Source organism: Thermobia domestica, chromosome 14, assembly GCF_964235325.1.
Source record: "Thermobia domestica chromosome 14, izTheDome1.hap1.1, whole genome shotgun sequence".
In the NCBI taxonomy this organism is placed as follows: domain Eukaryota; kingdom Metazoa; phylum Arthropoda; class Insecta; order Zygentoma; family Lepismatidae; genus Thermobia; species Thermobia domestica.
In genome coordinates, this window is record NC_137467.1 from 120,323,302 (window position 1) to 120,338,668 (window position 15,367).

General features: G+C 36.8%; 1 protein-coding gene across 2 annotated transcripts in view; it reads left to right on the forward strand.

Moving 5' to 3' along the window:
• The window catches only part of LOC145670297 (ras-related protein Rab-30-like), an 87,131-nt gene that overhangs the window by 39,182 nt on the left and 32,582 nt on the right, over positions 1–15,367 (forward strand). For both annotated transcript variants that reach the window (XM_081738765.1, XM_081738766.1), the window contains exons 4-5: positions 4,923–5,106; positions 11,821–11,972. In XM_081738765.1, coding sequence (XP_081594891.1) covers positions 4,923–5,106; positions 11,821–11,972 — 336 coding nt within the window. The remainder of the gene's footprint in view (positions 1–4,922; positions 5,107–11,820; positions 11,973–15,367) is intronic.

Below are 15,367 nucleotides of genomic sequence, written 5' to 3' on the forward strand. Positions count from 1 at the left end.
TATTGCCTGTAGGATTCTACTCACGCCAATTCTCTGTGTTGTTTTCTCATTATTGGCTTGGTTCGAACTTAGCACGAAAACTAGTTGAACATTAGGGTACTCATGAAGTTAGAAAGAGCAATTCTATTGTATATTCTTTGTTCACTCGGGATAATTTCAAGCTTTTTAATATTAATTTTCGCAAAGATCATTATCATCATAAGAAATTCCTGGACCTACTACGTTCATTGTGCTATTGTCAATCATATTTCTTGAATGATGGCTAATACTTAACAACTGTGTTTATACTTTCTTTAAAAATCGTTTCCACGAACTTTTTTTTTTTTTTAATACAAAACTAGCTGGAATACCAGTTCTTCACTCGGGAAAAGTAGGTTTATGAAAAATATTTGAACCTCCTTCCCCCTGAGGATTGCATTTCAATGAAAGTGTAATTACAAAACTTCGTTAGATACTCCATTTTGGCATAAATTTTGTACTCCCCTACGCACTTAGACTGTAAATAAGTAAGTGGAAATTTTGGTATTATATAAATGACTGCTATTCTCTTAGCAGTGGAAGTTACAAAAGCCTTGAAACATAGTTCATTCTTTTCATATAACAGTTCATATTCCAAATTTCATATCTTTAACTTAAGAGCCTCCTACACTCGGCACTGTGTGAATAAATAAAGGAAAATGTCGCAGTTATAAAAATGTTTCCGTTTTCCCACCTTAGAAGGGAAATATTCGGAAACATTTTCATTTAAGAGTTTACATTCGGAATTTTACATCTCAATTTAAGTGAATCCTGACACTGAACACTTGCTCAATATATAAAGGGAAAATTTCACTGCTATAGAAATGAAATAAAATCTGAGTTTTACGTCCAACGATTATGCCGGATAGGCTAAAGGAAACGACGATGACGAGAATGAATGAAATGGTAGAATGAAGAAAGTAGGAGGAAACGGGAGAACCCAAGAAAACCCAAGCACACGGTGTTTGTCCAACACAAAGCCCACTAGACGCGAGCTGGGATCGCACCAGTGGCGAACGCTCTACTACTGAGCAACCGCGACCCCGCTACTATAGAAATCCTCTGTTCTCCCCTTCAAGAGAAAAATTTTCAAATATGCTGAAGCCTGTGCTCCATTGTTTTTATTTAGGACTTCACATTCTGAATTTTATATCTCTAACTGAAGCGAATCCTCACATTTGGCTCTGTAAATAAATAAAGGGAAATTTTACTATTATGAAATACCCTCTCTTAATCCCCTTAGGAACGGGATATTCGGAAACGCTCAATTAAGTGTCTCATTTTTAATTTAAAGTCGCCAACATGTGTCAGAAATCGAAATGTCTATGAATAGATCCCAGAATGTTTTACTTTCTCTTTGCATATAAATGATAGTTAGCTAATCTAATTAACTTTCGTTAATTGTAACAGCCAACATTTCAATTGGTGGTATCGCAAGTCTCATGATAGTATCTTCTGCTTTAATTTTATCACTTATTTTCGTTATGAGTTTATCAAACGAAGTGCTGGTCATGCGAAAATAATAAAAGAACTTTTCTTCGTCAATCCGTAAATCAATAAATATAGAAGAAAACTGCAGTGAAAAAATGAGCTGGTTTATATATATATATATATGGGTGATTCCACGAAAAAGGGAAATTTTCACGTGGAAAATTTTTGTTCCGTTGATGGTCGCCTATTTCGAAAAAAATATCAAATGCACTTACTACTACTAAGTACATGTTAATTAGGTGTTCAGCAGAGCTGAATAGTTATTGGTGTAGTAAATAAAAAATAATAAACTTTTCAGCACCCACGGAGTTGAGACCATAGGTCACGGAGTTGAGATTAGTTAACACGGAGTTGAAAATTGCTGTGGAGTTGAGAAACGTGATACATCTGAGTGATAAGTTTTGGTTTATAAGTGATTAAGCTTATAATTTACATTAAAATTGAAGTAATTTTCCAATAATTTTTGTAAGTTAGAATTACTCTCCTTATGTTGAATAAAATTCTAACAAACTAGATGACACGTAATTTGTTATACAAAAATACTCCAGAAAATACTGCTAACATATGAAAATATATCTAATGAAGGCTCCAAAATTGAGTATTGAAAAAAGGAAATACACATACATTTATCAAATATTGAAAAATTACTGCGCTTTCAATATGTTGACCATCATATGGAGAGGACAGACGTTTCACATAAGTTTACGAAACAAAGGAAGTAGTCACTAAACCTGACTATTGTCTACTTCATTTGTTTTCTGAGCTTATGTCTTCTCTGTGTGATCAAGTGAAAACGTCGAAAGTACAATACTTTTTCAACATTTGGTAAGTGTATTTGTATATTTGGTATATATACAAGGTGTTTCAAAACAATACACACATCGTTTGGGAGCTGATTTTTGACACCAAGATAAGACGAAAAGTATAGTCAACTTGGGTGTACAAATGCTTCTTTCGGAGTTATAGGCTGCCGAAAACATGAAAAAAATTAACTTTAAAGGTCCATAGCTCCAAAACTATGAGACCTGCCGTAGTCGGGTCACGACTTCACTTAGGAACTAATATGTGCACTATCCAAAAATATGTTTCAGAATCCTGAGGTACTCACGAAGCAATTTTTATAGAGGGAGTTTGGCTACGGACGTATAATCTGAAGTACTCACCAACTACTTCTATAAAAGTTGTTGTGCAAGTACCGCAAGATTCTGAAACATGGATATTTTTATAGCGCACATACTAGTTCCTAAGTGAAGTCTGACCCGACTACGGTAGGTCCCATAGTTTTATGCTATGGACCTTTAAAGTTCATTATTTTCATGTTTTCGGCAGCCTATAACTGCGAAAGGAAGCATTTGTGCACCCAGATTGGTCTATACTCTTTATCTTATCTTGGTGTTAGGAATCACCTCCCAAACGTTGTCGGTATTGTTTTGAAACGCCCTGTATAATGCACACTAAATGACAGTGTAAGGCACTCATCATTTCTGTTTTCTTGACAGTGTAAGGCACTCATCATTTCTGTTTTCTTTGGATAATTCGATGTTCTTTGTTCCCTCATTTTCCACTCCAATGAAGAAAATGTCTTGAGGAAACAGGGAAGGGCTGTTCTAGTCTACACAGAATGATAACTACCAACGCTTTTCAAACGTCAGGTTTAGTAGGCCAGGAGAAATTCCTCCCGATCCGCGTCATAAAATTGATTGTCCGTACATTGCCCTCAGACTCTTCGACAATCCCTGAAAAGAAAACAATTAACTGATCATAAGATTGAGACGTCAATAGGTTAAAAACAGATACCATCCATCTTGAGTTGACTGAAGTTTTACCTCCGGCTACCTGACAGCCCCAAATCTGAACTTCCGCAAAGCACTCCTTAAATGGGCTAGGACCCACCAGCCGGCCTTTGAGTGTGAATGACACGTGGTCAGCGTGTCGGCTCCTACGGCCGTTGTGATGGTCTGCGCGATCAGGTTTCAGTACATCTCTACTCAAATGAGTTTTTCAATTGCCTCACTGTGCGAAGTAAACACCATTAATTTTTGAGCCTTCACCGGGAAACAAACCCAGAACCACGCACGAAAGGCGAGCGTACTAGTCACTAGACCATAAACGAACTTTATTTCTATCAATACATTGAAAGAACAAATATTTGGAAGAGCATGAACATAACAAACACTATAGGATTATCAACACCGTGGATTCCTTAGTTTTCAGATGGACATGGAGTTGAGAACCATGGAGTTGAGAAAATCGAATATAATTTATCTTTACCGGCCCACTTTTTAACCAGTACATGTGAGTAATTGTGTACGAATTTTCTACGTTAAGGCGTAGGTTCCTCAAGGGAAAGAAGGTATATACCATACAAATACATTCAGTAATAAATACCATGGTGTTGAGTATCAATTAATATACGCACCTGCTTTCCACACACAAAAATATTTTTCCTATAGCTTTTAACACATGCACACAACTTTTTCTGTTCTTCAGTCAAACATGTTTGCCTTGTCTTCTTGTGGGTGTTACCAATGTGGACGACCATGCTATCTGTTGAGAGCAATGATAATTTTTTCTATTGCCACGGAATTGAGACGAAATAGAGGTGACAGAAACGAAGCATAGTCCAGCTTTCGAAAATAATCGTTATAAAGGTTTTCTTTCCACAAAACCGAAACATTGAAGTGTTCTCTTCCATTTAATTACCATTAAATGATGTTTGATTTGCGACTTCAGTTGTAATTTATTGATTAAAACCAGTCAACTGTAGTCTGTGACAGCCCACGGTGTTGAGAAATTGGGTAATAATTAATTTTTTACGTATGTTTCGTGTTATATTTGTAAACTGTTATACATGGCATACCTACTTTGTGACGGTTACTACCAAACAAAATAAAAATGAGGTGATTCTTTCTAGTAGTAGTTTGAAGAAATGCCCGTGACAGAAAATTTCCCTTTTTCGTGGAATCACCCATATATATATATATATATATATATATATATATATATATATATATATATATATATATATATATATATATATATAATGTGTGTGTGTGAGAGAGAGAGAGAGAGAGAGAGAGAAAGAAAGAAAAAAAGAAAGAAAGAGAGAGAGAACTGGTGGACTGAGACGCCCTCCCGAGTTTGTTCGAGCCCGCAGCAGACTTTCCCGCTCATCTGAACCGAAATTTTAAAGGCAGTTTTGCGCTGCCAATAAATATGATACTGTATATATATAAAAAAAAAAAATAAAAATAAAAATAATAATAATAATAATAATAATGGCCAAGCAACCAAAAAAACTTTTTATTGGATCACTTCATATAGATAAGCCCATTTGTATTTTTGGTTCGATTATATATTTACTTTATGTTGACACACTATATATTTAATTATAGTGTTTGTGTGTATTGTAGTTACAGATTTGGGACACAGCCGGTCAAGAACGCTTCAGATCAATTACTCAGAGTTACTATAGATCAGCTCATGCTTTGATCTTAGTGTATGACATAAGTTGTCAACCGACATTTGACTGTCTACCGGATTGGCTGAGAGAAATTGAGGAGTATGCTAGTTCTAAGGTGTTGCGAGTTCTTGTAGGTAAGTAAATTTGTTCAATATTAACCCTACAATCTAAACGGATGATAGTTTGTTATGTAGAAATACAATATTTCAAATACTTGTCATTTATTGTGTCTATTGAGTATTCATTATTGTCATTTCTACTGTTATGATGATTCTATAACATCGTTTCTGTGGAGTGAACATCTTTTACCCACGTTAGATAACCATGGGACAGATATTCCAACTTCTAAAACTGTCTAATATAACGTTTTGATAAAGTTGAAAGACAATTATTTTATAAATTGTAACATTATATATGTTTCTGGAAAAGAAATAAAGAAAAACGGGGGGAAATTTCCACATAAAACGCTGAACAAAGAACTGAGCTTCGGGATTTGACACCTTATAAAGACAGGCCTATATAAAACAGCAAAAACGTTCTCAATAAATGGTAAAATAAAATCTTTTCTGAAATACGAAGTACAATCTTCTTTAAGGACTGAATTGTTGAACTTTGCTAACAGTTTCCATTTGACTATAAAATACAGAAGTAAATATGACTTAAAAATTATGTATTCTGATGATGATAACGACAGCTTTTTCATCACGTGCGGACAAGAATTATCACGGCTTGTTCCTTCTCCACAGTGCAATCCGTTTCAGAGCAGCATTAAGAATATGTTCCCGTCACATGTGAATACTCAAAATATAAAAAGAGTTAGAAGCGTCAAATTTGGCATACTTATGAAAAACTTCACCAATCATGTCTTTTGACGTGCCCTCCTTTTTCATTATCTGTCTTTTTTTTTCTGTGCCCTGAAGGCGAGACGATAGTGCTAAAAGCTTCCAGTGTTACTTAGTCTCAGGAATTTGTTTCAAAACTATTTACTGCCTTAAGGTTGATCATTTCTATGAAAATGGTTTAAATCGTATTTTTTTAAATTGTTTAAACCAAAATTAAAAGATAGAATTAACATGCACTTTTTTCTGAGGACTACGTATTATAATTCGTAGGTAATCTTTAAGATAACCACTCATGCTAAAATTGACGAGTAGCTTACACTGAGTTGGCGGGCGAGTCTGTGTAGCCTAGACCGTACTATAATAATAATAATAATTTTTATTAAGCTTTTAGACTGCTATGTTTAGCCAAGTGGACTTTGTGGTGGACAAATATCGTGTGCGTAGGTTTTCTCGGGCTTCTCTCGTTCCGTCACTTTATTCATTCGAACATTGTATTCATTTCTCATCAACACCGTCTCCGTCTTCTTTAGCCCAGCCGGCATAACCGTGGGACATAAAGCTGAACTACTATGTTTAGTTTCTTTGTGATGCGGACACATCATCCTCTCCAGAGACCCTACTCAGGAACAAAAAACAGACATTTAACAAAGCCATTTCTCGTAGCCCCAAGCCCCCATTCATAGCCCTACCCCTAAATAGTCACCATACATACATGCCCTTATATCCCGTCGCACCATTACAATCCCTGAAGATGAATGCAATGTCTGCATTCGAAACTTGGATGTCATTACTTTAATCTGACTCATAGCCCAAGAAGACTTACTAAAATCACGTCGCTTGGAAAAATTTAATTCTTTCTTTAGAAGCACATATGTCCATACGATTTGAATAGAGTAAAGTACGATTTATCAGTTCATAACAGTTACAGATCGAATTTATTCACGTCCTAGTCTGTACTACTGCTTCCTTTCATGGGTATTTTGAGCTACCATTACAGTATCAAATTATATGCTACATAGTAGGTAATTGTATTCTTTCTGTTTTTGAACATATGTTACTCTTTCTCTTTACGTCGCTGATATTCAATTACATTAACCTCTCTTTCGCAGCATCATGGTTTCAACCTTGCATTGGTAGTGTTTCGAATTACTGTCCTTAGCATTAAATAGGACGATCTTTGTTTATTTACAACTCCCTTTGTAGCATTACTCCATCTTTTTTTAATAGTTGAAGTTTCATGTATCTCCCGGACCAAGGTTCATTTCTGCAGTGACTTCGGCTTCCATGTATTGATGATCAAGGAATATACAGAATACCCATAGTCAGTTGATAAGCTTGTACAACTTCGTAACGCTTCGGAGGAACCATGGTACTATCTTTTATTCAAATTCAGCAGCGCTCTTGCTACAATTTTACCAGAAAATGTTTCGAGTGTACACCGGTTACTTTTATGATACCTCAACGACCAGGTTCGTCTATTTTAGGTTTGCATCAATAGGTCTGATGTCCAGTAGCGTGGCTTACAGATGTTTATCAGTTTAATGGAAACCTCTGTTAGTGCAGCTTAGCAGATTAATATGAGGTTCGATCACCTTTCGGCCTCAGAAGCTCTGATGTGGCGTAGAATGGAGTCTGAGTAGAGGTCGTGAATGATAGCAAGTAGAATATTATACCATTCTCATACAGTGCATCACTCAATTCCGTAAGAGAAGATGGAAGTGGAAATCGCGTTAGATTAGTTTCTCCAAATCGGACAACAAATGTTCAATTATATTCAAATCCGGAGGTGAGTTGGGTTAGGGGAAATGATCAACTTCATCCTGATGTTCCTCAGACCACTCCCCAACAGCACATTATAATCCTGGAATATAACGTCATTGCCCGGCAACAAGGATCATAGAATGCACATGATCCTCTAAAATGTTGGCATAATCGCAGGTAGTGACGTGCCCGGTAAACGTCAGCACAGAATATATATTAATGAAAGGAGGAAACAATCGATTTATTTTACACACCACAATCCTCTGTGGGTGCGAATTAAACAACTTACAAAGAGTGAAAAAGTGGCTTGACTGGACCGAGACTCGAACCCGGGATTTCCGGCATACCGTGCCGATGCGTTAACCACTACGCCACCCAGTCCGCTTCCCAGAACAGCCAAACACTGTACGCACGGTATGCTGGAGATCCCGGGTTCTAGTCCTGGTCCAGTCAAGCCACTTTTTCACTCTTTGTAAGTTGTTTAATTTGCACCTACAGAGGATTATGGTGTGTAAAACAAATCAGTTGTTTCCTTCTTTCATTAATATATATGAAATTACAACCGTTAAAGGTGATTTCAATATATGAACACTGGATTGCCCAAGCACAGCAGCTTAGGCTGTGGTACAAGCCATGTAGTCTGAGTAGAGAGCACCGACTGCAGGAGTGAGAGAGTGTTTGGCTGTTTTGAGAAGCTGTGTTCCATGTTTGTGGTACAATTGACATTAAGCTGAAGCGTTATGGTTTCTTAATAACTGTTTCATCTGTAGAACCCGACCCCGTATGTACAGGTCGTGTTATTCCCGGTAAAGTGTGTTGACATAGGCTGTATGATGTACTGCTTGAGCTCCTCCGTCACTTGGGGGCGCGGTGGCTCAATGGTAGAGCGTTCACCTCTGGTGCTTGGGGTCCCGGGTTCAATCCCAGCCCCTGCCAAGTGAACTTTGTGGTGGACAAACATCGTGCTCGTGGGTTTTCTCGGGGTTCTCCCGTTTCCTCCCACTTTCTTCATTCCACCATTTCACTCATCTCTCATTATCACCGTCTCCTTTAGCCTCACCGGCATAACCGTGGGACGTAAAACTCACAGATTTCATTTCATTTTTCCTCCGTCACTTGCACCGCAGTCGCGTGACAATTTCAAGTGACAGTCCTCTTTAATGGTCGATAGGACTTGTCACAGGATTTTCTTCCGAGCACTGATCCTCTTCGCTGATGTGGTTTTGCCGTAAGTTTTACAGGTCATCACCACCTTGGACTCTGTCCCTCGTGATACACCTAAGCCACTTACCATTTTTGTCACACTCACACCACATAACCTAGCGCCAACAATTAGTCCTATTTCCCATCAGAGATTTGAAATCAGAGAAATTTCCCATTTTATACTATCAGCGTCTTCTCAGTTCACTACACATTGCCGTTCTGTTGCTTCTCCGTAACACAGAGTTTGTCCTAAAATCAATTCAACGTAAGAACCTGAGATAAACAAAACAGTTTGTATCACTCCGCGTCAAGCACGAGCTTCACGGCGAGATTTCTGTTTGGGTTAGCTGTTCTTTTTCCATGCCTTCCTCGATCTCAAAAGCAAGGTATATCTCGGTTATAAAGCAAGCATATCAATGAATAATGGAATCAGTGGCGTAGCCAGGATTTGATTCCGGGGGATCCGATAGCTAGAAGGTTATTTCGGGGGAATGTCCGAGGTTCCTCACCCGGAAAATTTTGGGGCGAAAAACGCGATTTTAGGCGTAATTTTAACAACTTTTCCAAAGTTCGGGGGGCCCGGAACCACCCCCTGGATACGCTATTGAATGGAATTAAGTGATAGCGGTAAGTAAATGTTATTATCAACTTACAGAAATAAAACATAAAATAATTATGAATTACTCACGTTAATCTGAGGTTTCTTCTAAATCGCTCAACGCAGTAACTCGCAGGTCTTCATCAGAAGATTCATCAGATTCATTGTTTATGTTAATTACAAGGCGATCCACTAAGGTGTCAGAAAGTTCGTCCAGATTCCACATTTTCTCTTCCTTCAGCATATGACGAATATTGTTTTTCTACATATCTGGTGTCACTTGAGTCAAGGCAGTTTCAAGCAGCAGCCGACCGTCACGTAACTTAAACGTGGTGTTGTTTCTGGCTACAAAACCCGTAACAAACGCTCACGCAGTTTCTATCGGGTTCAAATTGCTGTTGTAGGGGGGCAGTCTCTCAATCATTCTCCCAGTCTGTTTTGCTATGCTCTCTATTACATATAGGTTTTCGTTATTGAGAGCAATGCTTTGCGCTTTATTCAGTAATTCCACTTTATCATCAGACTCTGAGAAAGGCACTTTCTTTGCTGTTCACCACTCAATTCCTTGTTTTCGCCATGAGGAGTTTGGACGTCGTTCGAGCCTTACGCTATGGTATGAAGCATTATCCATTACAATAACACACCCGGGATCAAGTTTAGACAATATTGTTTCAAACTATTCGTGAAAAACGTCACCGTTCATGTCATCATGGTAATCACCACCGCGCTTAGATTCAAAGATATGAGCACCGCCATCTACAAATCCACTATCATTACCTATATGAACAAGTATTAGTCTTTTTCCCTTGCCCATAGGATTTTTTTAGGCTGGTTGATTTTCCAGACAAAAACGCCTGTTTTTTAGAACATACAGTTGTGTCTACTCATACACTGGATGTAGTGTGACCTTCGTTCACCCAGGTTTCGTCTAAGTAATATATTGTTCTATTTTCCGCTCTGTGTTTACAAATATTATTCTCAAATATCGTCGCCACATAATGTAGTGTCTTCCCTATCTAAAATAACGTTCATTTTATTTCTCTTGAGAAACTGAAAATCAATATCCAACAACAATGTGTAGAACGTAGTTCGTTTGAAAGTAGGCAACATAGGGTCACTATTTACAGAACTCAAATTTTTGTTTAATGTAGTTGGTTCATTTCTTAGAAAAAAATCATGCACTTTGCTCCGAATAGTATATTTCACAAAGTCATCCGCCTTCACTATTTCTGTTTTCTATCTGTTTCTCTTTTTACCCGGTGTTTTCAACAACCCCCTTCCTTTAAACTCTTTACGTACGTTCACACCACTCGACTCAGAGACACTAGTATATTCTGCCATTAATTTCAGTCTGTCATTCACTAACACAGTAGGATTGTTTTCCAGCAGTTTATCGAACACGTTTAAAACAATTCGTTTTTCCCCGTTCTTCAATGGTTTTCCTTTTAGATGTTTCATAACTTGACACTGAACAAAAGCACTACATGTAGCCGCCATGTTTTCAAATTGTAAGGTGACTGTTGGAGGCGGGACTTAAAATGATTGTTGCAATCTCTGCGTCTTTTCAGGACAGCCATTACACTTTTCTAAAACGTTTTTTCTTTATTATGGTTGTTAAGAGCAATTCAAAATATATTAAATTTGTACCGAAACATATTATATAAATGCGTATTCTCTACTACATTCACTATCTACCTCTCTCTCAAGTGTTTAACATTTGTTGTTATAGATACTTATCGGTTTGCATGTTAGCAACACTGTGACGATTGTTTTTTCTCGGTAACAGAAAGTAAAAATCACAGAATATGGCATATATTATGTCAGTAATTTGTAGTAGTATATTTTGCTCCGTGAATTATTTTTTTCGTCTCGTCTAACAAATGGGTGAAGTTAATTATACGAAACAATGTGAAAAAATAGTACGCTATCACCAACAGCCCTGCACTGCAGTCGCCACTTGACCACTGTGAACCCAGACATTTGATATGTTTCCAGCACGAAATGTTTCCATTAAATAAGTATCTGTACGTTGATATGGTGTTCTATACGTCAAATGGTATGCGGTAGTTGTTACATTAAACAATTTTTGTTATTTGTTAAAGTTTAACGTCCCTTTTCATTTCCGAGACATGGATTTACCATTTATGGTGAAATCCATACCACCGTAATGTATTAAAGTCTCAGCTCTTCCACCGGGGACCCCGTGCACCAAAGGCGCGCGCTTGCCACTGGACCAGAAGAGAGTTGAAACTTCTTTATGCTACTAAAACAGGCAATTGTTTTGCTACAGTATTTTTATATTTTATTAGAGTAATTAAACAGTTCCACAGATACTTCACCCAAATAAATTTTTCATAAGTTTCTTAAATTGTTGTAAATCTGTTAGATAAATTTTAATTTTTTAGTTGAGAATGTTTGAATTTCTTTGTCAAAATGTATTCCAGGAAATAAGATAGACAGAGAAGACAGGGAAATTCCAAACCATGTAGGGGAAGATTTCGCGCAGAGGCATAATATGTATTTTATTGAAACTTCAGCGAAAGAAGCAGATAATGTTGAAAGACTGTTTATGGTAATTGCTGCAGAACTAATGGAGGTAAGCCACTTTTAAGAAGTAATTCTCATATTACATGCTTCATGCTTGATACGCTAATATAGGAAATCTGTATTAACATAGATCAGTATTTAAACTATATAAAACTCATTATTGTGCCATTGAAAAATACACAGGCATGAAGGGTTAGAGTGAAACTTCCTCTTGAACAATAGCAGAGGAAGAAAATTTGCTAAACGAGTACCCTCATCAGCTATTGTGTATGTGGAGTCTTTAATGAATTGACATCGGTCAATGAGTCTAATGTTTTTGGGCAAAAAAGTAAACATTGCTAGTAGCGTAGTCTTCTGTTGGTTTAGTTGTAAATAACGTTACTGATATACAGGTTGTTTCAAAACAACACCGACAATGTTTGGGAGATGATTCTTGACACCAAAGTAAGACAAAAAGTATAGACCAACCTGCGTGCACAAATGCTTCCTTTCAGAGTTACAGGCTGCCGAAAACATGAAAAAAAAAAAAAAAAAAAAAAAATGAACTTTAAAGATCCGTAACTCCAAAACTATGGGACCTATCGTAGTCGGGTCAAGACTTCACTTAGGAACTAATATGTATGCTATCCAAAAATCCATGTTTCAGAATTCTACGGTACTCACGCGACAATTTTCATAGAGAGTTTGGCTACGGGCATATGATTTGAAGTACTTACTAACTATCTCTATAAAAATTGTTTCGGAAGTACTGCAGGATTCTTCCACCGGGAACTTCCCTAATTTCAGTCCGTTCAAATGTTCAATTCCGGAGAAAGAAATCGAGAGTTACCCAATCTCCGTTCACAGAATGTATGTTTCGACGTTCTGTTGATTGTCCTCATTCGTAACCTTTAAACAACCGCTGACACAACTGCTGGTCGGGGCTTAATAGCTCAGCCCGTAATTAAGATAGGGAGATGATTTTGATGCAGCTTTCCACTGGTGTACATTTTATGTATGTGGGTTGTACCGCGGGATAGGGAGGGTTGAGAAGGTTAAAGATCGTGTTTTTTTCAACAGTTTTTTGAGTATATTATCCCCCTTGAAGTACACTCATAAAAATGGGTATGTATGTAAAGCAATAAAGTATGCCACTATATGGTAATATCCTGCATTTATGGGGAGAGTAGGGAGGGGGCGAAGTTGGACAGATACCAATATTCCTGAGGGATGAAGCTTTTCGCCAATATGCATTTTATGTATGTGGGGGGACTGCGACCGAGGGGGGAGGGTGAAGTTCGTTTTTATATTTTTTTCATCAGGTTTTGGAGACTATTCCTCCCTCCTTTGTGGTACACCCATAAAAATTTATATATGAAGCAATGAAGTAGTCGTCTACATGATAATATATATGTGTACTTGTTGCTTATAGGGGTGGAGGGGGTAAAGTTGGATAATTTACATATATTTTCAAAACAGCTCGATGTAAGACAAGATATCTTTCACTGAATTGGTCTAGAAGCATACTTCTTGTTCCTATACATGATGTGTGCAGCAAAAATGATTTGCATATGAACGTGGTATTATGGTGGGGAATGAGGGAGATATGTCACATTCAGTGACTTTTTTTGTGCGCATAACCTTTTTTTAAAGAATATTTCCTACCGGTACATAAAACGAATTCATTACGCTTTGTATTGCAGCAATGGCAACCTTTTTTTATATTATTGTTACAAGTGTCTGGCGTACACATTAGCATCATTTTATCAGCGTAGGGTGACTGCAAGGGTTGCCAGAGTCCCGCAAAGTCAGTTTTTATATATTTATGATTTTTTGTGTTTTTTCTTCTTCTTCTACGAATATGGCGGGAATTGCACGAATGTTACTCGTTGAAATATGTGGTTTATAAGCTTGCCAGCGGTGTATGAATCATGATTCTGTGATAATTAAGGGGGATCATCAGGGATGCCAACGCGAAGGTCTGCAACCACCTTCGAAAATCAAACGCAGGCGTTTTCATAGGAATTTCGCTGTAAATTTTTATCTCGCTTTGTCTTGCAGCACTTGTTACCATTTTTTATATTGTCACAAGTGTCAGGCCTACACACTAGCATTATTTTGTCAGCGTAGGGTGACTGCAAGGGTTGCAAAGTCATTTTTTTTTTAATATTTGTGTGTTTTTTCTTCTACGAATATTATGGGAATTCCATGAATGTTATCTCGTTGGAATCAGTGGTCTATAAGCTTTCCAACGGTGTATGAATAATGACTCGGTGATAATTAGGGGGAGGGGGGCACCAGAGCTCCCAACGTGAGAGTTTACGATTTTGTTACAATCCGTGGCGGGCTTCTAAAGGTTAATTGTGCTTTTATCCCGTAGACACTAATCATTGTTAGTTATCCATGTTACAAATAGAGATGTATCATGAAAACTGTTTAGTTAAAATATGTCATTTGTCTCTTATAGGCTAGTTATTGCTCTTTTCTTTGAGTTGTATTGTATTTATCAAAGTATTTTTTCTAGCTTATAATATGAAAACTGTTCATTATTATGAAAATGATAGTAACGAAAAAAAAAGAAAAAAGAAAGAAAGAAAGAAAGAAAAGAAAACTCAGGTTTTGAATTTGTAAATTTGGATTTAAGAATAGTGTATAGTGTGTTTAACCTTCGTTATTCTTGGAATTTAAGTAATGTTCAAATACTTAACTTGAATTTTTGTTGTTTTAGTTATACGCACATTGTTGTGCAGAATTTCGTTCAGTAATTGCTGTTGTAATAAGAATATAACTTTGCTTGTAGTTTACTCCATACACAAATCCTGCGGAGGATGGATTGTGTTTGTTACAAAATTAAATTAGTTCTTCAGTCTGATATTTTAGTTGTTTTAAACATGTTCAACCACCCTCAAAAAAAGAAGGAAAAAAACGCCTTTAAGACAATGTGTTTAAAACGTACAAAACAAACAATAAAACAACAGCCCTCGTTTTAAACATGTTTTAAACACTTGTTTTGTACATTTTGTTTTAAACATATCAACCCTGATTTTTGTTTATTTTTTCTAAAAAAAATAAAATAAAAAAAATTGAAATTCACCCTGTTTTATAATATAAATATTTTCTTATTACATTATTTTACGAGACGCATGGTAAAAAAATGGAGCAATATGTTTTAAAATACTAAAAAGCGATAGAAGAAGAAATTCATTGTGATTATATAGAAGTACATACACATACGTTGGCTATTTTTCGACGTAGTCACCATGAACTTCCAGACATTTGTGGCACAAACTTCAAACTTCACTCTGTGTAAAAATCTGCCGCCTGAGAGTATAGCCAGTCTAAAACTGATGTTTTGAACACTTCACTGTTGTTGAAACACTTCTATTGAAGCAACTTTTTCAGGTAAAGAAAAAAAAAAAGAAATAGCTGAGGGTAAGTTCCTGTAAGGGAGATGATTGAATAGTT